The following is a 26,287-nucleotide window of genomic DNA, read 5'->3' on the forward strand; positions in this document are numbered from 1 at the left end:
TAAGCCAAATTTCTCAAGAAGCTGCCAAATATACCTTGACTGTGATAACCCAATACCTCGTGCAGTATGTATGAACTGGATGCCCAAGTAGTAATGCAAAACTCCCAAGTCAGACATGTCAAAAGTTTGCTGCAAATTTTGTTTGAATGCTGAAATCTGATCAGCATGTGTTCCAGTGAGCAAAAGGTCATCAACATAAAGACATAAAATCAGCATAGATCCCCCTTCTTTACATACGTAAAGGGTAGACTCAGATGAACTGTTTAGAAACCCCTGACCAAGCAAGAAAGCATCTATCTTTTCATACCAAGCTCTAGGAGCTTGTTTTAAACCATATAGTGCCTTTTGTAGCTTGCATACCAAATGTTCCGAGCCTTCAACTGCAAAACCAATGGGCTGCTGTACATAAACTTCCTCCTGAAGTTCCCCATGCAAAAATGCAGTCTTGATATCTAGCTGATGAACTGTCCAACCATAATGTGCAGCCAAAGCAATCATAGACCTGATGGTCGTCATACGGGAAGTAGGAGCAAATGTCTCCTCATAATCAATGCCCTTTTTCTGTGCGTAGCCTTTAGCTACCAGCCGTGCCTTGTATTTATCTATGGATCCATCTGCTTTTCTTTTCAATTTGTAGACCCATTTTGTTCCAATGGCTTTCTTCCCAAATGGCAAGGACACCAAATCCCAAGTGTGATTCTTAGTAATAGAATCTAATTCAGCTTGCATAGCTGCCTTCCAATGCACAGTGTTGTGCATCCTCATAACATTCAGGCTCTTCATTATCAAAAGTACTTGCTGCCATAATAAACTCCATAGTATGTGCTGAATCATGCAAACGAGTTTGCCTTCTAGTACGATCAGCCATGGGTGCATCCAAAGGACTATCTTGCATAGTCTGCAAATACCATCTAGGTAGCTGTCTAGTATCCTGGCTGTGTGCAAGCTCTTGCTGAATTTCTGTTTCAGCATTATGCTGAGTATTCTGATCAGCCAATGGCTGAATTTCTGCACTTTCCATAGGAGCAGCTGGCTGAACATTAGGTTCATTTTGTGAACCTCCAGCTGAGTCACCAAAAGTAATGGGCAGCAGCCCTTCAAAAACATCACGGGCAGCCTGATATGTGTCCAAACCAGCCAAGGATAATTCTGATTTTTCATCAAAAACAACATCCCTGCTGACAAAAACCTTCTTAGTAACGGGATCATAGAGTCTGTAGCCTTTGCTCTCATTGCTATATCCCATAAAAATGCACTTAACAGCCTTGTTGTCCAATTTTCTTCTAAGTACCTGTGGAATATGGGCATAGGCAAGACACCCAAAGGTACGAAAGTGACCAACAGAAGGTTTACGGCTGTTCCAAGCCTCAAATGGTGTGATGGTCTTCAAGGCTTTGGTAGGGCATCTGTTCAAAATATGGCAAGCACACATGACTGCTTCCATCCAAAAACTATGAGGCAAGCTCTTTGCCTTCAGCATACATCTGGCCATCTCCATGAGTGACCGATTTTCCCTCTCTGCTACCCCATTCTGCTGTGGAGTATAAGCTGTAGTATACTAATGTACTATGCCCTTCTGCTGCAAAAAAGAATTCAACATAGAGGACATGTATTCCCCTCCTCGGTCCGAACGGAGAGTCTTAATGTGGCATCTAGATTGGTTTTCAACAAGTGCACTGAAAGCCAAAAATGCATCATACACTTCTAACTTCTTTTTCAAACAATAGACCCAGCAAAAACGTGTGAAGTCATCAATGAATGTCACAAAATAATAACAACCACCCAATGACATGGTCTGCATAGGCCCACAAACATCTGAATGCACCAACTCCAATCTGGTTGTTGCCCTGAAAGCAACATCACGAGGAAATGAGAAACGATGCATTTTCCCCAAAATGCATCCCTCGCATAAGTGCTCAGGAGGTCTCTGCAAGAGAGGTAAGCCATCCAGCATCTGAGTACGGTGTAAAAGCATCAAGCTGCCAAAGTTTACATGCCCTAAACGAGCATGCCATAACTCTGCCTGTATCATAGCAGGAGTAAGAGTGGATGTCAAGTATGCTGACTGATCTACTGAAAGAGTATCCAACTCATATAAACCATGACACAAAGATCCTGTCAAGACCAATGTCATGCATTCTTTTTCTCGAACCATGCAACGGTCATCATCAAAAGTGACCTGCATACCACAACGTGCCAAAGAAGAAATAGAAAGCAAATTCTTCTTTATTCCAGGCACAAACAAAGCATCCTGCAGGCGGAGAATAGAGCCATCAATGGTTGTGAGCTGAATCTCCCTAATACCACGAACAGGGTATGATGCATTATTGGCACACTGTACCGTTTTCCCAACGGGAGGTGCAGTAACTGAAGCAAACAAATCTCTGCGAGATGTGATATGTCTAGAAGCACCACTGTCAAAGAACCAAGTGTCAGCATCCTCTGTAGAGCTAAGTGCTCTATCGGCCCAAGAGATATCATAACTGCAAGTGTAAAAACAATAGTCCCGGTCCACAACAAAGGACGCGGACTCACTAGCAGTGGAAGGAGTAGAAGAAACAGACATTCCTGACTCCTTTTTCTTCTCTTTGGCAATGCGCTTTCTGCACTCAGTGATATAGTGGCCGGGCTTCTTACAATAATGACATTTTTCTTTCTTTGCTTGCGTGCCCCCTTGTGACTGATTCTGCGATGTGCCCGAAGTGCCAGAACTCTGTGGAGCATTTTTCACCTTGCTGTTCTTGCCTTTCTGTCGTGCCACAAAAGCCTGCTCAGAGACTATAGCATCCACACCACTATTTTTCCGTGTTTGCTCCTCCTCTAGAAGCAAGCTAACCAGCTGAATAAAAGTGAGTGGGTGCTCAGCAATCCTCATTGTGAGGTTCAATGCAGTATGAAAAGACAAGTACGAAGGAGGTAGGGAATTCAAGGTGGTGGATATCAACTGTGCTACCAAGCCATTTTTCTTGGAGGCTGTTGTGTTTGGCAGTTTCAGCCATCATTGGCATCCTTTTGCATCTCCATTGTTGTCACCAAACATACTACTTCTTTTGGTGATCTGTGTTTTGGTTCTTTTCATCCTACGACACACTTTCACTGGTGGTTACAACACTTGGGATTCCTCTTTGGTGGATGTCACACTTCGACACTTATCGCTGTGCCCTTAAGCATTTTGTACACTCTTACATTCATTTGTTGCATTGGTTTATTCACTTTAGAGTTCTCCTTTTCTTGTTATTTGTGTTTGTGTTTTTGCATTTTATGTTTAGGGTTTGATTTTTGCATGTCACCATCTGTGTCTTTGTGTTTTGTGATCATACACTCTGTGTTTTGTTAGTATAAACCCTACCAGTTTCTTCACAATGGACACCTGATTAGGTTGGAAATGATGATGTCAACAATAATATTGAAGACGGAGGAGAATGCCAAAGTTGGATGAGCAACTTGCAAAAGATGATTACCAAAGTGAGGAGTGGCCAAGTATAAGTAGCTGCAGACCACTAGATTTGGCCAACTTACAATAAATGGCCCAAAATTCGGCTGATTTGCTGCAAATGACCATGGAGCTGCAATAAATGTAGTTTGATTGCATAGGAAAATTTGACAAATAGTAACATAGCATTATGGATAGTCTGGAAGCAAGTAGGTACTAACAGGAGGTGTAAACTGACTAACAAACATAGAAAAAGAGCCTAAAATAAAAGAAATGCACACTAAAATGCCAGAGCTTCCATGTCTCTGTCAGACTTTGATAAGAGCTCATAGTAGAGAGATGACAAATTGACAACGCTAAAAGAGGCAAGCTAACACCCCCTTTGAGGTCTCGGGAGTGTCTGAAGACCCAACAATCTCATGTGATAAAGCATAGAAGCCTTCGGCAAAGGCTTCCCAAGGCTTTGTGAAGAGGTTTGTTGCATTGTCCTCCATGGGATAGTAAACCATTGATAACTTGGAATCCATGATCTGGTCTTGAACATAATGGTATTGAACTTCAATGTGCTTCGTGTGAGCATGAAACACATGGTTCTTAGCCAGAGTTAGGGCAGTCTAGTTGTCCATGCGTAGCTAAGTGGGTCCTGTCTGGGGAAAGCCAATCTCCACCAACATCTGACAGAGCCACGTTGCCTCCATGGCAGTCGTTGCTAGTTGAACAAAGAGCGTGGTACGTTGTCTGTGTAGAAGAAAGTGCCACAGTAGGTTGCTTCTTACTACTCCACGGGAAACCAAGGGAGAAAGCAAAACTTGTAGTGGATTTTCTAAAATCCACATCACCGGCCCAATGAGTCACTCCATCCAGGAAGAGTGGCCCCCTCTCCATACACGATCCTGTAGGATCCAGTCCCTTGTAGATAGCGCAGAATGTGCAAAGCGGCTCTCTAGTTAACCTGAGTAGGAGTCTTTATAAAAGAAGACAACAAAGACACCACAAAAGTGATGTTCGGCTGAGTGTGGATCAGCCACATTGAAGAGCCAACAAGGCACTTGTAGTGGGTGGCATTTGGAAGGGGATCACCTACTACCAACAATTGGGACTCGGGGTGCATGGAGCACGAAATAGGCCAACACTTGACCATACCAAACTCCGAAAGTAACTCGAAGATGCACCTATGCTGGGAAATAAAGATGCCTTGTGCCATCTGATAAATCTCCAACCTAAATAAGAAGTATAGGATCCCAAGATCCATTATGTCGAACTCTTGTTGCAAAATCTTCGGAGTTCGATCAACCTCTTGCGAGTCATTGTCTGTGATAATAAGGTCATCAACATACAAGATGACTAACACATATCTGTTACCCTCAACCTTGTAATTAAGGTTGGGGTCATGATCTGAACGATGGAACCCATTGTGTAAGAGAAAGTGATCATTCCTAGGGTACCAAGCTTGAGGACTTTGCTTTAGTCCAAGAGGGCATTCCACAACGTGTAAACATGGTTTTCCTTCTCCTGCACAAGAAAACTAGGAGGTTGAGAGACATGAATCTCCTTCTCCAAGATGCCATTCAAAAAAGGCTTATTTACATCCATCTGATAAAGCAGCCAATGGTGATGAGCGGCTAAAGCCAAGATAGCTTGAATAATGGATATCCAAGTTGTTGGTGTGGAAGTCTTAAAGTGATCCAAACCTTCCCGTAGAGAGAGTTCCTTGGCTACAAGCCGTGCTTTATGCTTGTCCAAGGTCCCACCTGCAAGATACTTGGTATTATAGACCCATTGCATACTAATCACCATCCGCTTCTTTGGACGTGGAACCAACTCCAAAGTTTGATTTGGCTCAATAGAATTGAGCCCAGCTTGCATAGCATTCTGCCCAGCATCTTGTGCAAGAGCCTCATCAACTATAGTAGGCTCATGGTCTTGAAGAATTTGTGACACAAGGGCATAGTTCACATAGAGTGAACTATCTTGCTGGGCCTAAATCTTGGTTGATTTGTGTGGTCCAAGAGGCATCTTAAAGAACTGAGTAATCCGTGAATCTTGCATGAGCCTTTGATACCATTGAGAAATGGTGATAGGCTCACTCGGTGACAAACGAGATTGAGAAGCCTTTGGTACTTGTAAAGCACTTGTTTGTGGAAGGGACTCCCTCTACCTAAGGGAAGGTATATCTTCCTCTGATGAAGAAGGCTCTCCCTTTGTTGACTCGATCCCACCCCCCCCCCCCCCCCCCCCCCCCCCCCCCCCCAAAACACCGAGAGGAATCTCGAGGAGATGGGATAGAAATGCTCGATGGATGAGGTAGTAGATGAAGGAGCCGTCTAGGGTGGAAGGGGAGAAGATGAGAGAGAAGAGGAAGGAGTGGCAGACAAAGAAGGGGTCCAAAGGGGTAACCTGGAAGGAAGGGGAGGGATTGATGGTTGTAGGGTGGGGGGTCTAGTTGATGACGAGGAATCACTTGTAACAGAAGGACCATCAATTGGATCTGCGGAGGCTGCAATGTCGTCGGATATCACATTGTTGCTCACCTCGATTTGTTAAGTCTTTAGGTTGTAGAGCTGATAGCCCTTCTTGGTCGTGTTATAACCTACAAAGATAAGCATCTTCGACTTGGGGTCAAGTTTTCTTCCTCTTTTCTTCTTGTCCACATGGACGTATGCCTCGTACCCAAAGATGCAAAAGTGGGAAACTGAAGGCTTCTTTCCAAAGAAATCTTTTTAGGGAGTCATATCCTGCAATGCCGAAGTAGGGGACTTGTTGATATGTATTGTAGTAGCCACTACCTCACCCCATAAGGAATGGGGAAGACTTCTATGCTTCAACATCGATCCGGGCCATTTCAAGCATGTTCCTATTGGGGTGCTCCAGTATACCATTTTTTGGTGGTGCGTTCGGATGGGAGTACTCCACCCGAATGCCTTGCCCCTTGCAAAACGTCTTATGATGGTAGAGATACGCAAGCTTCTTCCAAACCTTTGCAGCAGTCTTCAAAATTGAACATGTGCTAGGATAGATCTTGTAAGCTTAGAAAAAGAAAGGATCTAGCTTGAGAGTTGAGCCGATCCCATAAGGCAGCACGATCCATCCTTGATCCGATGGGAGGATCCTCCACGGGACAGTGTACCGGATTAGAAACAAACTCTCAAAGGTAGATCGTGTTGAGAATACACTCATCCTTACATGACCACAAAGAATAGTTGGAACCATCCATGTGGTCCTCTTTAGGTAAAGAAGGAAGCATGGGCACATGTACGTAGGGTGCCATCAGGGGCATATTCAGACCATAGTGATGGGTCTTGTGTGAAACATGAAGGGAGGGAAGAGTAGAAGGTTGCTGTGCAAACGGGCTTGGTGACCTCTGTTGTCGAAAGAGTTCTCTTCCTCCTCTGTTTTGTTTGTGTTTTTTTGCTTTTGCATTTTGGGTTTGCATTTATTGTGTTACTGTTCGAGTTATTGCATTGTCTTGGTTGTACATTTGTGTTTTCTCCATGCAAACCCCAGCATATGTTCACAGGGAATTCATGAGGCTGCTGAAGCTTAAGGGCAGCAGAGGTGAGATGGGGTCCCACAATACAGGAGCACTGTAGATATTTAAATGATCTGCACTCCATTGTTTTCTGTTGCAATTATATTTACATGTCTTGGTTGCAGCTGATTAGCTTTTGTTTTAATTTGTATGCTATAATGGTGGATTTTTCAGGATGGGGAGCTACTACAAAGTGGTTTAAACTTCTACAGACTGATGATTATATGGCTTGCTGGCCTAGTGGGAGGCTTTCATATGCCTTTACCAGTGGATTGTCCTATGATCTTTGCTTCTATGCCAGAGCACTTCGTGGAAGATGCGATGGAAGTACTACTTTTCTCATCTCGGATTCCGAAGGCAGTGGATGGAGTAATATTGGTATCTCTTGGACTCTTCTTCCACTTTCAGATAAAAAACTCCATATTTTCTAACAAGGAATGAAATCATGCCTTTTTCCAGATGTGTTGCTTTACAAACTTTTGACTAACCAACCTCAATTTGGATTGCATGAAGGATGAATTTATGAGCTTCATAGTTATGTTCATGGGAAGTCCTTTACACATCAAGAATCCATATCTGAGGGCAAAGATGGTGGAGGTTCTAAATGCATGGATGCCACAAAAGAGGTGTGACCTTATGGCAATTTGAAGATGAATTGAATTGGTGAAATATATTTATTCACAACCCTAACCTGAAACATGGCATTTTTAGCAGCTACTCACCAATGCTTGGGAGCGCCATGGCTTCTCTTTTTGAAGGCCATCAACTAGCTTTAGAGTATCTCGTTCCAAATTTACTGAAGCTTTATGTTGACATTGAGTTTACTGGTTCACACACTCAGGTTTGTTTCTAAATTTGCAATTTCAGTGTAGATGTCCCCTTGTAAGCTCATTCACTAATCTGCCTTAATTTTGGCATTTCTGCAGTTCTATGACAAGTTCAACATACGGCACAACATCTCTGAGCTTTTGGAATATCTTTGGGCTGTGCCTAGTCATCGCAATGCTTGGAAAATGGTGAGTCTCCCTGCTGATAGGCACAAGAGATGTCTTCATAGTTCAAGATTTTGTTTGACTTAATTTTGAGTGTTGGGGTGGAGGTTGACTGGTCAATCAGGGAACATATTGGATTACACAAAGTGAAGGCTGGAAGACAACACATGGAATTTATACTCAAATACTAAACCTCCATTCAAATAAGTCCGCGAGCGCACGCACACATGCGCGCGCACACACACACACACACACACACACACACACACACACACACACACACACACACACACACACACACGTGTGCACGTGGGCACACATGCATGTGCTCATACATGCATCTCTGCATGCACACGTCCACACGCAAGCTTGCGCACACACATGCACATGCATTTGGACATGCACCCACATGCATACACATGTGCATACACATAGACGTGAAATAGTTGCAAATTGCATATCCCCACCATGACAGTCATTTGCCACATTACAGAGTTTCCAAACAGTCCATGGAACCCAAAAATGATCAAACAGGATGGAAATCCTCCAAACAGTTAAAAAAGCTTTCCAAATCTTAAAGAAGGGAGGCACAGCCTAATGGAATCTGACACTCCCTGAATGAGGTCTTCGGACAGAGGTCAACTCTAGATTTGTGCAGAGAAGGCTCTCTAGAAGCTTCATGTCTATGGCAGGTAGATGGAGTAATTTTAAGAGCCAAAAGCAATTAACCTGAAGCAATTGCTCCTAGCATGCATCTCTTGAGGGAAAAACGATATTTGAGAGGCAATTTGGTGGTCCATATTTGAAGAAGCTGACTGTGCCATTCACTAAAGAATCTGTACAATTCCAAAGTGCATTTGCATGCTTGGAGATCCGTGGCAGAGGTTGCAGTAATAAGGACATTTGTTTAGTAGACATCCCATAGCAACCTTTAACACTGTTTGAAATACTCCAATCTTTCAACCTGTCTTCAGAATTCAGATTGGGTACGGGAAAGGCATGAAGCATATGTTGACTAATAGTTCACAATGGGTGATAATGGTGACCAAATGCATACCTCTGCTCAGCTTGTGGGGAAGTCATAACCCTACCCTCAGGCGTGAGTACATCTACCACCCTAGATATTCCTTTCATGGACAAAAAATAATCCTTAGATGGTTCCAAAAGGGCCGATGGAGGATCAATGACTTTTTAAGAGCAGCAGCTACTCTAGAGACAGATGATCAGTGAAAACCTGGACCCATTCAGCCACCTGGGAATGTTAGCAGTAGAGAGTCTGTCAGTGTGTGGCCTAGTTATGGCTTGTAGGGTGTTTATTGTGCACTCAGTTGGCCTATTTATTGGCCACCCTGATCTTGGCCATTGATTGGCCAACTAGGGTTAGGGTTTTCATTCTCTGTGTATAGCACTCCTCCCTCATAGTCACACCTGTAGAGACTGAGAGTGTGTGCTGGGAGCCCTGCGGTTTATGCTGTCACACTGCTGTACTGTTCTATCTTATGGCATGTGATTCAATTGCATTCATCAGTTCTTGTGTTCATTATCACCTCATAATTATGCTTCCAGGTTTTTTTGCTTCCATTGATGTGATGCTCACATGGTATCAGATGTTAAAGGTTTGTGCAGATGCTGTTTTCTGCTCTGCTGTGCCCTGTTCCTTGTGTTTGGAGGTTGAGATCCTGTCCTCTCCCGTGGCACCAGCCCTGTGACTTGCAAGGTACTTAGGATTTGTGAAGAAATGCCCAAACATAGAAACACAAATAATACCATACGACAAAGCACAGACTGATAGAAAACACAGTTAGGGTCAGGGTAACTCAGAGACAATGAACACAGAGAATGAATGAAGTGATATGACTATTGAATATACAATGCTCATGTAGCAAACAAACTATGCAGTGAATGAATACTGACCGTCGAACTCTTGTATCTCAAGGATCAAGGTAGGGTTAATGAGTTGGAGAGTGTGTCGTACTTCGAACGATCGTGAATCACAGCAAGGCAGCCTCCGAGTGTCGAACAACAGTCGCAGCTTGTGTGTGGTTGGACCTGATGTAGACGGCAGTCTAGAGAGAGAGTGTCCTGGAAACTCAGGCTGAAGAGAGAGAAAATCTGCAAATGCAGGCTGAGGAGAGAAAATCTGCAAATGCAGGTTGAGGAGAGAGAAGAGAGCAATGATAGCTGAGAAGAGAGAGAAAATTGGCAGGGCAGCAGTTGGGGCCTGCAAATGCAGTAGTATGCTGATGTGGCAGGCTGTACGACAACTGGATGGGTGAACAACAGGAATCACTTGGCTGAAAATAGTAGTGAAATGATGATGGAGGGTTGGAAATAGGTGCCAGATGAGTGAAGATTGCAATGGATAGCTTGGACTACGATGTCCTTTGCGAATGGGGTGTGGGCAGTAAGTTGAAAACGCCTGAAACATGAAAAAACGAGAGTAAGGCTGCATGGAGGGGAGCATACCTATTTATAGAAAGTTTAGGCCCTCCCAAGTGGGTTTGTGCTTATGGGATACAGATACTCTCTAGGAACGCATTTCTTTTAAATAAACAAGGTTTCTTTCTTAACTAAGCATGTTTTGGGGTTGTTTAAGTGAAGCTCATGCATTTTTAGCTCAATGGGCTTTGCTGTAGCAGGCCTTTGCCTGCTGTGTGAAGCCTTTCCACTATTGTTGCAGGCTCTGTTCTACCTGCCTGGACCCTTGGAAATTGTCTTTTGTACCCTACATGGCTGTGTTTGGACAATTGTCTACATGTTTGATGCATTACCTTATCACATAGGCTGCCTATATTCTCTGTATGATGTGATTTGGTACACAATGATTACACCAGTATGGTGCTCAATTGTAAGTTATTTTATAGTCATCACTATCTACAACAGAAGCAAGCATGACAACTGAAGGAGTCAAGTGCCAATGTAACAATCGTCTATTAATCGATAGAACAAACCTAGCCACATCACTAAAGAACTTGGTAACCACTTTGAATTGATCACCATAGTTGATTTATCTGCATGATCGCCACCCAGAGACACCAACTCATCTCTGAAGCATAGGTATGCCACCACTAATGCCACTGGAGAGCAAGCACCAAGGGACCCGAATGACCGATACCACCATCCCTAAGGGAAGCCTCTAAAAGCACACCAACACAAATCGGGTCCCCAAAGCCAGGAACATGGTCCATTGGACTTCCTTGGTCTCCTATATAGCAACATTGTTTTCTTTTGGCAGACATCCCAACTGATGGGCATGTTTCCATCCTATGGTAACAGATTGGTATCACTCATGCGTTCTCAAGCTAGAGAGACAATGAGAGGGTAGTAGTGGGGCATGCATGCCTCACTTGCATGATTGCGGTGGAACCTTGAGTCTGGTCTTCTACATGCGTCACTTAAGCTCGCAGCTAACTTAACCTTGAAGCTATTGTGCCTTCAAGTCTGTCATGGGATGGTTTGATAGTGAGCTAGTGATTTTCCCTAGTTTGTTCCCAATGGGGGACTCCTTTGGCAAGATGGTCGAAGTCGGGGGATCTAGAATTCATGTTGCATTTATGTAGGATTGTTGGTGAAGGGATCTAAAATTCTACATGCGTCACTTTATCTAGCAGTTGACTTAACCTTGAAGCTATTGATCTTGAAGCTATTGTGCCTTCAAGTCTGTCATGTGATGGTTTGATAGTGAGCTAGTGATTTCCCCTAGTTTGTTCCCAATGGGGGACTCCTTTGGCAAGATGATCGAAGTTGGGGGATCTAGAATTCATGTTGCATTTATGTCGGATTGTTGGTGAAGGGATAGATAGATTTTTGTTATTTTTACTCTTCTAAATTCAAGATGATGTATGATTGACGTAAACTTTGGTGCCTTCTTTGAGGTGTATCAAGCATAGTTGACGATGTTGGAGTATTCATGAGACATCTATCATTGTTTTTATGTATACTTTGATCTTTAGGATACTATGGTTTTAAGACGCGGTGGATATTTGGTGGATCTTTTGGTGGTGGCTTCTGGCCCTATGTCATCATGTATTCTATTGTACAACTCACCTATGATGTGAGAGAGGGTGTTAGCAATAGATAGTTCATGTTCATATGTGTGGGGCCTATTTCTGGCTTGTAGGGTGTGTGAGTTTTGCACCTAGTAAGCTATTGGCCGTCATGTTCCTTTATTGGCTGCCCATTGCTTAATGGGGTTAGGGTTTTCACTCTCTTTGCTATATATAGCAATCTTTTCTTATAGTTACACACGTTATGGTCACTCACATCTCATCCATGGAGATGTATTCATTGTGATCTTGTATTTATGCTGTTTGGTTTACTTCTTCCACTCATGCGCATTCTCACAGGGGGGTCACCATATATAGAGTAGGAGAGCTATGCATAGCACCATGTCCACATGTTGTGGGACAAAGACTTAGATCGAGATACCACTTCAGGGTCTAGGAGCAAGAGAGCATGGGACGAGGCCTAGGTGCCTCCCACTGCAACTTTTCCCAATTTCACACCTACATCAGATTGTTTTTCTTTGGTTGCTGTATTTAACCATTATCACATTCTGGCCATATGACATAGTTTATTATTTTTTCTCTTTTTGGTTCATGCTTTTATTTGTACTTAAGGACATTTAGTTTTCCTTGGAGTTATTTGGATGTATTAGTACTTTTTCCTCATAGGCTATTTTTTTTCTCTAGCAGATGTTGATATCTCTCTCTCTCTCTCTCTCTCTCTCTCTCTCTCTCTCTCTCTCCCCCCCCCCCCCCCCCCCCCCCCCCCCCCAACCACTCGGCGCGCCCCTCCTTCCCCCCCTTCGACCGTGTTTATCTCTTGTGGAGAGGCCTTTGAGATGGTTAGATCTTATGTATACTTGGGTGTTACATTCATTTAAAGGTCCATGTTTTTCCTTGAAAGAAGACCGTGTTTATCTTTTGTGGAGAGGCCTTTGAGATGGTTAGATCTTATGTATACTCGGGTGTTACATTCATTTAAAGTTCCATGTTTTTAAAGAACTGCACCCCCCCCCCCCCCCCCAATGGAGAGACCTTTGAGATGGTTAGATCTTATGTATACTTGGGTGTTACATTTATTTAAACGTCCATGTTTTTCCTTGAAAGAATTGGCATACGTAGGTTAATGTGAGGATTTGCAGCCTTGGGTGCATTAGAACACGTGTGCCCACACATAGTTTTAGGAACTCAAACTAAGCAATGACTCTTCGACACAGACACTTCTTTGTGGTGCTAAGGTTTGGGGACTTTGCCTCTATCACACTAGGAGAGAGCCAATAGTGGGACTTGATAGACTAGAGAGATTACTACGATGGTTGGAAGTGAATGGAGAGCCATTGGCGATGATGATAGCTTAGATGATTCTTAACAAGCCATAAGTTCCTTGGGAGTCTTTGGAGCTGTTTTAACCTTGCAACACCTCCACTTCCTTGCATGCTTCTAGAGATAGCAGTTGGCCTAGATGGTTTGGCACGAGAGTGTCGAGTAGTATAAGTTGTTTCTTACTTGGCAATGCTTGCATTTCTTGGCATAGCAAGAAGCAACCTATAGTGGTCACTTTGAGTTGTGAAGCTGAATATAGGGCAGCTTTAATAGCTCAGACACCTTTTATTAGACGTGCATATTGCACTTCTATCAGCTATATGTATCTTCACATATAGTCAAAATGCATTACATGAAATCTGGTATTTCATGCATGAATAAAGCACATTGAGGTGCTTTATTACTATGTTATAGAGAGACTCTGTGTAGAGGCGATTGATTTGGTCTATGTGCCTACAAAAGAGAACAAACAGGTATATTCCCCAAGTCTCTATTGAGAGAAAAGTTTGAAGCTTTTTGTAGAGCTTTAGGCTTACTTCCATTTGGGGATTGATTTGTGACATCCTTATTTCATTCCCATCACTCACTCTAGGGGGGTTTGTTAAATACACCTTGTATTTTCCTCTGAGCCTTTTTGGTGTGAAATTACCCTATCCACCTACACTTTTGACCCTCTTGTGTGGGAGGGGTTTTTCCCTTGGTGTGAACATACTTCAATGTTTAATACGACATCAGGGTCGTACCTTGTACTTTCATTGTTGTGATTCATTATAGTGAAGGTATTGTTGCATGCTTGGTTGCATTCCGTTCGTGGACGGATCCATAGAGTGTGATTTGTCTAGTATGGTCAGACGTGTAGGATTTGTCCCTTTTTTTTTGGGTGGGTGGAGTTGGTGTTCCATGAAAAGTTGTTTCCTGCTTTACTCTTTTCCTCTTTCTCCTCATTGACCTCTACCTATACCTCACTTACGACCTCTTCTTCTACCTCCCTCTTACAAGCTCCTCAACTCTTCTCTCTCCTTCATCCACTTGTGTCTACCTCTACATCCTCCTCTTCCTCTTGTGTCTCATCCCCTATGTGTAGCTCTATTTCTATTTCCTCTTCCTTCACCTCCTCTTCTTTCCCTTCCCTTGCCCTACCTATATCTCTATATTCTTTACTCCTACTACAATGCCTAAGCTTCTTCATGAAGCCTTTGCATTATAGACATTGCAACTTGTTTCTTTTGCCCTGTCCTTATACCACATAGGCTGCACATCTGTCCACTGGATGCCTGGTGTCAAATCTGTTATTGCTGGTACAATGGTCATTGTGCCAAGAGGTAGGCGTACCAGTGTTAGAGTTCATTTAAATTAAATCATTAAGCCCATTCATCATTCTGGTAACACGAACACTTTGTGTTCCTTTCCTTTTCTACAACTACTATGATTGCTTCAAACTTTGCAAAACAGGTTTTTAGTTGCTTATATTTGAGGAAAATGTATTTTGTTGTATTATTGGATCTCTGATTACTGTGTTGTGAAATGCTTGTGGCTTTCTTGTATCAGGCGGTAAATCAAATGCATCTGACCTAAGATTTTTTGAATGTTCTTCTAGGTTGCTGCTAAAGAGATGAAAGGATTTTATTTAAGGTTCCTCAATCTTTTAATCAATGACAGCATTTTCCTATTGGATGAGAGCCTGAAAATGATCCCTGAACTCAAAGAAATGGAGCTAGAAATGGCCAACACTTCTGAATGGGAGAGTCGGCCAGCACAAGAAAGACAAGAAAGAACCCGCTTGTTTCGGCAACAGGAGTCGGTAGTTTAGCTAATTCTTATTATACTCTTGCTATATCAAGTGCCTTGAGGGAGCACATTATACTGATACATTTATTAACGTGTTGTCTCTTTGGGCAGTTAGTTCGAACAGATATGGTACTGGCAACCGAAGATGTAAAGATGCTGCAGTATACGTCAGCTGAGATCACAGGGCCATTTTTGCTTCCAGAGCTGGTATCTTGAACATGATTTTCCAAAAAATGAGGAGTGTAGTTTGGCAATTTTCTTCAGAGTCATTGAGACAATATTGTGCAGGTGGAGAGAATAGCATCAATGCTCAATTACTTCCTACTGCAACTCGTTGGTCCAGAACGAAGGGCTTTAAAATTGAAAGATCCAGAGAAATATGAGTTTCGACCTAAAGAACTCCTCTCACAGGTTTATTTTTGTTTGTTCTCACATTCTACTAAGGTGGTTGAAAATATGACTTTTTTTAAAACATTAATTGGATACTTTTATGGTTACATTTGTTGAAGATTGTGGAGATATATGCAAATCTTGCAACAGGAGACAAAACAGAGGCATTTGCAAAAGCCATTTCAAGTGATGGAAGATCCTATCGTGATGAGGTGTTTTGTTGACTTGTTCTCTCTCATCCTATGAAATCTTGGGTGTAATGTTATTCACTCTAAAAGCGGTCTGGTCTCAGCTCTTCAAAGAAGCTGCGGATGTTCTATGGAGACTGGGAACGTTGCCAGAGACTGTCATACAAGCTTTTCAAGATTTGCGTGCAAAAGCTAAAGCAGCGGCTGCGGAAGCCATGGATGCTGAAGCAATGCTTGGTGATATACCAGACGAATTCTTAGATCCAATACAGGTGTATTACCGATTCTTTATGAAGTTAACATGGACGTCTTGTCTTGTATTGTTGCCTCTGGAAACATGGAATTTACATGTTATTGACTTCACGTTTTGATATTTCAGTACACTTTGATGAAAGATCCTGTCATTCTTCCGTCGTCAAAAACTACTGTTGACAGGTCGACGATACAGAGGCATCTGCTGAGTGATCAGGTGGTACTTCAATTGGTGTCTCATTGTTATTTTGTGTTTTTCTTTGTCTGCTAGGGGGATACTCATGTTGTAACTTTCGTTTCATGCAGACAGATCCATTCAATCGATCTTTATTGACTCCTGACATGCTGATTCCCAATACTGAGTTGAAAGCTCAGATAGAGACTTACATGATGTCCCGTGGATTAAAAATGTAGATTACTTGGTATACAGTAAAGATCTCAACTGGAGGTGAAATCAGTGAGTCGGGAAAAAGCTTCATGCTTTTACCAGGTATCTTGTTAAGCTTCTGTTCCTTGGTGTATACCTTTTCTGCTATACCTTTTCTGCGGATAATTTTGTAGCCTCTAATCACTGCTCATCTTCATAATGGACTTGTAATGGTCAGATTGAAGTTTTGCAGTTTCAAGCTTAGAATTCCAGAGTGTACATGAGATCCAGCCACAGGCAATGTGGGGCAGGAATGGTCATGATTTTGTGGCCTTAGTCAGAGCAGGAACACAGGAAGTTGATGTCGGTCCATCAAAATCCAATTTGGCCAATTGTTCTCCCATTTCAAGTATGGGACTGCAGTAGCTTGCAGTGGTGCAATCCCTAGGGCCTACGTTTTGTTATTTATCAGGGCTGACTACAAACAGTGTTATGCACTGGTAGCTTGCAGTAGTGGAATACCAATACCTGTTTATTTCAGGGCTGATTGGCCACAGATTTGTATTGCTATGGAATGGCCCTATAAAGTTAAAAAGCCTAGTGTTGTGAATTTGTCATGAATTGAGGATTCATGACACTTCCATTTATTGCTGCGAGGCCTTCATGGTAATACAACAAAAAAGGAGATGTCTCAAGGCTCCACATTTGTCATGAACCGGTACTTTATTTATTGCTGTGAGGTCTTGATAGTGATACAATGAAAAAGCAGTTGTTATAATATATGACTAACAACTTTGTATGGAGCAAGTTTGACGCAAACAGAAATGCTTTGCTGAATTTATTGACTGTAATATCTCAATTCAGAATGATTCAGTTCTCTTCTCACAGTTATTGAAGTCATTAACCTAGATCATGCAATATCATTTGTGAAAAGACCCAGGAGAAATTCTTCCTTATTATTTAGAAGGCGAGATGGAGACGGATCATAGTATGGCTAAAATGAAAGAACGATATCTAGTCTAAAAATGGAATGGAGCAAATCGCTTGGCTGCATATCAAGCGATGAGAGAGGGAGGGGGGATCTCTCTTAACTTTGCAAAATACTTTGACCACCTTTTAAGTGTCTGTTTGGTTTAAAGTGGTTATTTCATTTAGGAAGGAGGGATGGATGGATGTCCCTTATAGAGTAACCTAATCTTTAGCATCCATAATGTTAGCATGATGTTCTTCCTTGCGCATTAGTTCAGTCTCATTGTTCACCTGTTGATCCACTCTGATTCAGTCTCAACTGCTCACTTAGTCTTGGTCCAATCTGATTCACATTTGCTATTCTCACTTGCTTCCCCTTGTGTTGTGTGTGTGTGTGTGGTTCTTACCCTTCCTAAGCAACTAGTTGCATCCATGGGTGGTTGCATGACAGAACGTGTGTTAAGTGGGCTCATCATCATCCATGCGTATGTTACCACTACCAAATGAAAAATCATCCAAGCAGCACAATTTGTATGTAAGTGTCATGATTAAAAAAAAGAGTACAGGAGGGAAGTATGCAAGGGTATCATCTTGAGAAAAAAAGAGTAGAGGGAAAAAGAAGCTGCAGGTAGGATGACACTTGTATTGTGAAAAAATTGTAATTGTAGAGCTATGACGAAGTGTTGTTGCAAGGAAACATAACGGTTAACCTAAGGTTAGGGCTATGTGTCAATGAAAGGGAGGCATTGTAGCAACTACCCCATTCTATATTCAAATATACTAATTTGCTTGGGTTGAATGTCGAATTGCTTCACATAATGTCTTTGCAATCTAATTAGATTCACATCACCATAGGGTTTTGACTACATGGTATAATATGGTTATTTAGAGTCATTTAGGAGCTTATGTCATACGAAATAGGGGATAATATGAACCATAGGTACATGAATTTTAATATTGATGATTTAACTCAATATTGTTTTAGTACTATCATGTGTCAAATGGGGGATAATACTGTCCATAGTAACATGAAATGTAATGTTATTACATTTAACTTATTATTGCATAGTATGAAGGCGTGTGAGTATGTGTGGGCGTCCACAACCAAATAGCAGTGTAATTGAGGCATATGTGCTAAAAATGGAGTAGTAAATAAATAAATTGAGCTTCATAAGTCCCCAATCACCAAATGGTGGTGTAACAATAGTGTCAAGCTCAAATGGTCAAGTGGATAATTAAATGGAGCATTAAAAAGTGGCTATGAACTAGTTTTGGATCATTGTTTTACGTTTTGTAAGTCATGAAATAATTTTGTCTTGTGCAAGTTGTAAAATTTTGCAAGCATGAAATAATTCTTGAGTTTAGTAGTTACTATGCTTGAAAGGTAGAGCTTGAGTAGAAGCACACAAATGGAAGTAAGAGTAAAGCAAGAGCTATGGTGGATGGAGCAAGAGAGCAAGAGAGAGAGACACCATATGTGGAAACTCTAACAATCACAATGTGTGATCGGCCTTTCCCTTATTCAATAGTCATTGAAAGAATAAAGAATACAATGAGAGTTGGGCGCTTACTATCTATAGTGTACATGTGTGCAGTCATGGTATGTGAAGTAAATACAAGGTGGCATAGGTACAAGTGCTTTTACTTCCAACAACCTCCCACTTAAAGATGAATGTGTTTCTAGTATGGAGAGAACAAGAAAAAGTGACATAATACAAATGTATATAAAGTACAATATAATGAGGAATAGATGTTATCTCATCATACATCCATCATCTTTCTAAGGAAGGGAGAGCGTTTCGTCGAGAGACTTTTAGTAAGTAGATTTGTAGGATTCTCCTTAGTTGACATCTTGACAAAGCTCAATAGACTTGTCCTCTACCATCTCCCTAATAAAGTAAGTGTCTTTGTCTTCACATGGAAGACTAGATTTTTGGCCAACTCAGTAGCACTAATTGAATTTGAATTCAGTGTAGGAGTAATAGTAATACCAATATATCATAAGCGTTCTTTGTATAGAGACATGGATCCATATCATTGCCGGAGTAAGACTGCGATTGTATACATACATCAAACTTATGATACCATTCTCTAGGTGTCTACTTAAGACCATAAAGGCTCTTTCTCAACTTGCATACTAGGTGTTCCCTATCCTTTTCCTAAAAGCCCTTAAGCATATGTAAGTCTCCTTTGCTTCAACTTGAATTCAAAGATTTAGCTCAAGGTTTCTCCTGAAATATCACCCTGTGTACCTCAATTACTTGCTCAAGTTACTTATTCATCTTCTTCTCATGAAAAAAAACATCATGGCTATGGATAAACTTCCTAATCTACAGATCCCATAGGCAATTGCCTATCTCATCTGCATCCCAATAATTAAGAAAGATGCATTTCACTGATTTAGGATCTATTACGTTTGTCCTTGGGAACATAGTAAAAAACCTCATCCAAAGATCTGCAAATGAGCACATGACAAGTTTTTCAGACCATACCTCCTCTACAAACATACCTCCTCTACAACCTAACAACTGATAATTGATCAAGTGTACAACAAGAGTAATTTCCTCAACCCAAAAATACTACAGTAAGCTTGCCCGCTAAACATACTATAGATCTACTCTCTCCTGAATCGCCCTATTCATGAGCTTGGTAACACCATTTTGGGGTGGGATGTAAGGGGCAATCAACTGACGCTTGATACCCCGTACATCACAAAATTTCTCAAATGCTTTAGAGATATATTCACCCCCATTATTTGACCTTAGATACTTTAGCATATACCTAGATTAGTTCTCAACATGAGCAAGTCAATGCTGAAAGGTAGCCAATACATCCGATTTTTTCTTGATGGGATATGCCCAGAACTTACATGAATAATCATCAATGAAAGTCACAAAATACTTTGTGCCACCCAATGACTGTCAAGGCACATGCCACCGATAGCTCACCATGTATATAATGCTAGAATTTTTGTGAGAGGTGTGTTTGCTTGCCTTAGAGACAATGGTTACAAGAATCAAAACATTTGTAATCAAGATATAGAAGATACTGCAAATGAGTAAGCATTTTCATTCTCTTTAAGGACATGTGCCCATGGCGATGATGCAATAAAGATACATGTGGTATGTTAGCCAGCCACAACCAAAATATGGTCAAGGAATGTAGATAGAAATAAAGGATAGAGGGTGCTAGCCTTGGTACCTTGAGTAGAGATAATATTTCCATAGGTAATCTTCCATGTGGAATCACCAAAAGATACACAATAGCCTACATCATCTAGCTGTTTAGAAGATAGAAGGTTTTTGGTCAAAGCTGATACATGATGTACATTATGTAGAGTAAAAGAGATGCTTGAGGAAAACTACAACCTTATGTCCCCAATGCCAAGTCATTTCCCAGTCTCACAAAACCTATTATGCTGCGATAGTATTGAAACCAATCCCTATGTGGGATAGCATGAATGGAAGCCCCGGAATGAAGCAGCCAATATTGAGAAAAAGTGAATGAGGTATCATCTTACTAACTAACATTAAGAGAAGAAGATACCAAGATGTAATCATTATAAGACTCAAGCTCTAAGGCATTTATCTCATCAATTTTCATGTTGGACTTACTAGAAACAATTGTGCGATCATAAGACTTATCATGCACTTTGTTCTTTCCTTTCTCCTTGCGCTTATCATCATGCATCTTATGACACTACGGCCTAATATGACCCTGCTTCCCAGAGTAATGTCATGTAAGAGAGGCCTTACAACCACAAGACTGTCCACGAGGTTGAGGCCTTTGTGAGTCCCTAGCATGGCAGTCATTGCGACTCTTATCATCATATTTGTTCCAAAATAGTCAATGCATGAGAAATATGGGTTGTATCCACATTCTTTATGTTTATCTCCTCTATGAGTAAGGCTACCTCAACATCATGGATTTTTTTAGAACATAGTACGGAAAGTATTCCATGACTAAGGAAGTGTCACAAGCAAGAACAAGGGAGGGAGATTATCCATGAACTCAACGCCTTGCGAAGTCAACTAGCTGAAAATATAATGAAGTTCATTCAAATGCACAGATACACTAGTCCCTTTCTTCATGCGAAGATCCATGAGCTATTTTAACCATTATATTTGTGAAGCAAGACTTTACTTTTCATAAAGATTGCATATGTTTTCCCATAACTGTTAAGCATTATCTTTAGGTATCATAACATTGAAAGAAACATGTTTTAACAATGATAACATAAGAGTGGATTTACATAGCTTATCCAATTCATCCCAAGTATTCTGATTAGTACCTTTGGGCTTTACACCTTTAGTTTTCAAAGTCCTAACTTGCTTATTTTGAACTCGTACTTGCAATAAAATCATCTTTCAATCTGTGAAATTAGTGCCATCAAGCTTTTCAATATTGAGAATAGCACTATCATTTGAAGAACTATCCATAATGATAGTATACCAACGTGAAATCCAAGAGAATGGGATGCTATAAATGACTATAAATGAGCCCCAAAACTCAACCAAAACAAGTGCAAAACAGAAGGGAATATGAAAGTATAGAGTTGTCTATCGATTGCAAGCAATAGATTGCCAAAGTACAATGTTTTCTCTCCAAGAAAGTGCTAAAACTGTAATTATAACAATCCTGAAATAAAGACAACAGTTTATGTCAATCCAATTGTGGTCAAATAGCCAAGAAATAAAGCTCCCACTACTAGAGAAACCCGAGTAGGAACTAGGATACAAAGAATGGAACTAGTAGTGATTGAACATAGACCATTGGTACCAAAGACAATCATGAACTCAAAGTGTCAATAAACCATATATCCCATAAGAATATATATCGTTGAAAAACTCCTAACAAAGGTAAGTACTGGTGTCCAAAGTATACAAAATCAAATCAGCCCACAAGTGGAGATAACTGTATCCAATAGTATATAAGAGAGTATATACATGAGTCCAAAGTCCCACTCGCTCAAGAGCTTAAGATCAATTGTATAAATAATTCAAAGCTCTAATGCTAATGGCAAGTATCTCCGCTAAAGAAAATCTAAATGCCAAGTTTAAGATATCAAGTACATGACCATTCGGAATCCAAGATATATATGGGAGCATGAAACCCAAGTAAGTCTTTGAACCCGTAATGTCAATGACTAAAGCAATTGAAGCCTAAAGTCAAATCTCCCAAGCATCGAGTGTAGCTCAAATCTGAATGCTAGAGCCATCCATAATTATTTTTGAGTCCAAGTATCAATGCAAGATATCAATACATGTAAGTGGCATATCCCAATACAATCAAGCCTTGATAGGCATAAAGTTACAACTAATAGCTTGCTGCCCCAACTGTTATTATAGTAACGTAACTTTGCAAAATTGAGCTAATAAAGCTCTAACAACTAGCATTCCAAAACATAATCATAATATTTGGGCACCAACGTAGCATCATCGAGGCATCAAACATGCATAATGGAGCTCACCATTTGTTACCTAAACTAGAACTGTTCTATTCTATGTGAATTAGAGAATTGAAAACTATACAAAATCAACTCTATGAGTGCTCAAATATTTAGCTCTAACAGTGCTCTTCCTTTCTAGCTATAGAACATCTGAATTTGATATTGTATGCAAAAGTTATGGCCAAAGTACGAAAGTGTTGTCAAGCTGCCATAACTATCCATGACTTCCGTAGCATGCTTTGTATCCACTCAAAATGGATAGAACAGATACTTATAAGCTCAATAAGCACTTAACAAGGCTCTCCTAGGCCTTAGGAAGCTCCTTGAAAAGTTGAGAGCAAGCTGGAACAAGCCGAGAGAAGGGAAGACTCAATGCATACCTCAGGAGAAAGAAACAATGGCTGTCGTGAAACCTTGAGCTAAATATTTGAATTTAGGTTGAAGCAAAGGATGAAGAAGATCCCTGAATGCCCGCTCTAATACTGATTGAAAGGTAGATCCCAAGTGGAAGCACATAAGCAAAATCAAGAGCAAAGCAAGAGCCATGGCGGATGGAGGAAGAGAGTAAGAGATAGAGACACTGTATGTGGGAACTCCAATAGTCATGCTGTGACACCAGCCTTTCCTTAATTCAATATTCATTGAAAGATTAAAGAATAAAGTGACAGTGATGAGCGCTTTCTACCTGCACTGTATAGGTGTGTGGTCATTGTGTGTAAAGTAAATACAAGGTGGTGTAGGCACATGCCTTTACTCCCAACAATGCTTTTTTTAAACTTTCTACAAGATTTATCTTATTCTCATCATGCTTCTTTTGAACTTTCTACAAAATTTCTCATATTCTTAAGAGTAGTAAGAGTAAGTAGGAGTAAAGTAGTTAGATGAAGAGTATCCTAGGTGAGAGAAAGGTGAGACAAGTATATGGAACTACTTGAAATAATATGCAATGCATTAAGTTCCTAATGTTGTGCTAGTTTTCCTCAACATTTTGGTTTTGTTTTCTAGATACAACAAAGCTCTTTGCATTCATTGGTGAGCTTGATCTCCTTATTGTGGGGTAAGTATAGTACTTCAGAGCCCACTTCAAGTATTCTATGAAGTGAGAGATTACAAGAAATACTCTAAGTTTTGAGAAAATGGAAAAGATTAGGTGCACATTTCAAAATTTTTGTATTCTAGATATCATCCTCTTCATTTTGAGTGTGATATTGCCAACACAATTGAGCAAGGTGAAAATGACTATGTTATTGTTTGTATAGTATTAACCAATTCTAATCTTGTAGTCTACATACTACAGGTATTTCAAAACTGACTCTTAAATATATTGACTAGTCTTGCAATGGAAATCAGATGAAGATAAAATTTAAAGAGGCATCGATATCTTAAATATATTTGATAGTGAGATTGTTGGTTATTTAGGCTAGTCCCTTTTTGTTAGTTGTAGCTACTAATTGTCACATTATTTTTAACATGGACTATTTATGTTAGCTTATAAAAATGATACTTTCAATAACTCTTAGTGCCCTTTGTAGCTCACTTTACATATTTAAACTCCAAGAGTTTCTAATTTTGATAATGATTAATTTTACCAACTGTTGCTTTTACAAGTTCTCAAAATTGGTTAACATTTGCTCCCTCTTAGATAAGTGCCAATCCCTTGGCACTCATGCCATAGTGTGCACTATAGATGTGGAAAGCTTGGACTTGAGTCATGTTAACCCATTCTAGGAAGGCAAGACAAAGGTGAGACACATAAAAAGGAAGGCCAAGTTTTAGAATAAAAAGAAAGGAAAAAACCAAAGTGTCTCTCAAGCACTTGTAATTTTTGGTAGAAGAGAGCTAGAATGACTCATGTACAAATTGTAATAATGTTTTGAGGGAGGCATGAGTGTAAAATTTTTGACTCAACAAGTTGAAAATGATTTTTAGATACCAAAGAGCGTGTACAAGGTAACATAAGATATGCTAGGCCAATGAGATGGGAGGGTACCTAGAAAATCAAGGCCATGTATAAAAGCCAAAAATGGAAGGACAAGCTCATTCTTGTGGTGCACAATCTTGTGGAGCTCTATTCTTGTCTCTTGCTTGATCTTGCTTGTGCAAGAGAGGAAGAGAGTGAGGTGGAGTGAGGGACCGTTGTAGGTGAAACTCTTGCTTCTTTGTCTCCTCCTTCTATACGAAGCTCATGTGGTGATTAAAGCCTCATTATAGAGGTGGAGATTTCTCGAGGTGCATCACTTGAGCCATGGATCCATCAACAAAACTTTGTGGATAAACTACAATGAGAAGGTAAATCAGTTGGTCCTTGTAAGAACAATGACATTTTGGTCCAGTTGCTGGGACCATAAGGATGTAATAAGCGAGATACATAGGAACTAGGGGTTAGCTACCTAGTCACACTAATCAAGGTATATAAAGTGTAAGAGAATTAGTTTAGGATATCCAAACATAATCAAGAATTGACTCTTCACCTTCTCCTTTAACTTCCATAGCTTCCTTTCTTCTTTCTCTCTTTTTCCCTCTAATGCTCATTCTTCTCTTTCCTGTCGGGCTCATTCATTACAAGTGGTATTAGAGCTTCAGGCTTTGGTTATTTTCCCTTTCTTCTTTCTCTATCTAATTCCCCTTTCAAATTTGAAAAACCTAGTCACTTAGGTCACATATACAGGTACAACAGGCAGGATTACAATTAGTGACAACTTTCTTGAAGCAAGTAGGTCATCTCTATTTTTCATGCAACTTTTAGGGATTCCAGGACAAAGTTGGAGGCTTAAGAGCTAGAGGAGGGCAAAAATCCTAAATACTTTTTGCTTCAGCCTCTTTCTTCTTTCTTCTCTTGTAAGCTACCATGGCTTCTAGACCCAAGAACACGCAAGGCCTTCAATTCCACTTCTCTAGGATATCACCCAACACCAAAACTTGATTCCTTGCATCCTCAATTAGAGATTGAGCAATGCCTTAGCTGATAGCAACCTTGTGTGGCCTTCATGACAACCCCTAACAATTGTGGGGTAATTAGTGATGGTTGCTCTTGCTCTTCTAGCCCCATCAGCAACACCCTTGAAACTCATGCAAGATCTGGCCCAACTTTGGGCCACCCATTCAACTCTTGTCTTTCTCCATTTTGATACTTCTTACTCTTAGAGCAAACCCTAGAAGATTAACAATAGTGGGTGTATAGTTGGGGCAACCATGGATTCTTCATTTGGAGCTTCCTCAGCCACCATTAAATCTCGGTTCAAGCTCCCCCACCTCTCAAATCTCAGCCCTAAGGAGCTCCTTTAATCATTCTTGACCTCACTTACCTGGATTGAAGACATGGATATCAGAATATGCACAGATTTCTTGTGTGTAGCCATGAAATCTCCACTTGAGGCTTTTTATTCTTGAATAACAAGCTTGGGAACAAGCGTGGGAGCCCCCATCATTAGAGAAAGCATCAAATTCTTAAAGATTGTATCCATTGGAGTGCTTTACTCACCCAGGTTGACTTAATGGAGAACTTAACATCATTGTGGGATCGTGCTTCATCCATCTACTTCAAACACTGAAGAGGTATGTCAATTCAATCTTAATCTCTCATTTTAATCCACTTTTTGAGCT

The 26,287-nt window shown here is 40.7% G+C and overlaps 1 protein-coding gene across 3 annotated transcripts in view; it reads left to right on the top strand.

Moving 5' to 3' along the window:
* LOC148026426 (U-box domain-containing protein) overlaps nucleotides 1–17,151 on the top strand; it is a 46,496-nt gene extending 29,345 nt beyond the window's left edge. Inside the window, exons 6-17 of one of the 3 annotated variants that reach the window (XM_087690866.1) lie at nucleotides 7,137–7,340; nucleotides 7,476–7,588; nucleotides 7,674–7,803; nucleotides 7,889–7,978; nucleotides 14,879–15,082; nucleotides 15,181–15,276; nucleotides 15,358–15,480; nucleotides 15,579–15,671; nucleotides 15,752–15,919; nucleotides 16,027–16,116; nucleotides 16,206–16,389; nucleotides 16,520–17,151. In XM_087690866.1, the coding sequence (XP_087546992.1) occupies nucleotides 7,137–7,340; nucleotides 7,476–7,588; nucleotides 7,674–7,803; nucleotides 7,889–7,978; nucleotides 14,879–15,082; nucleotides 15,181–15,276; nucleotides 15,358–15,480; nucleotides 15,579–15,671; nucleotides 15,752–15,919; nucleotides 16,027–16,116; nucleotides 16,206–16,313 (1,419 nt within the window). In that variant the 3' untranslated portion in view covers nucleotides 16,314–16,389; nucleotides 16,520–17,151. Of the gene's footprint in view, nucleotides 1–7,136; nucleotides 7,341–7,475; nucleotides 7,589–7,673; nucleotides 7,804–7,888; nucleotides 7,979–14,878; nucleotides 15,083–15,180; nucleotides 15,277–15,357; nucleotides 15,481–15,578; nucleotides 15,672–15,751; nucleotides 15,920–16,026; nucleotides 16,117–16,205; nucleotides 16,390–16,504 lie in introns of all 3 variants that reach the window. The other 2 variants (XM_087690865.1, XM_087690867.1) reach the window with 2 other exon arrangements.
* Nucleotides 17,152–26,287: the final 9,136 nt, after the last annotated feature.

The sequence above is a fragment of the Lygodium microphyllum genome, chromosome 13, assembly GCF_053477565.2.
Source record: "Lygodium microphyllum isolate KBCC chromosome 13, Lygodium_microphyllum_v1.1.10, whole genome shotgun sequence".
NCBI lineage: Eukaryota > Viridiplantae > Streptophyta > Polypodiopsida > Schizaeales > Lygodiaceae > Lygodium > Lygodium microphyllum.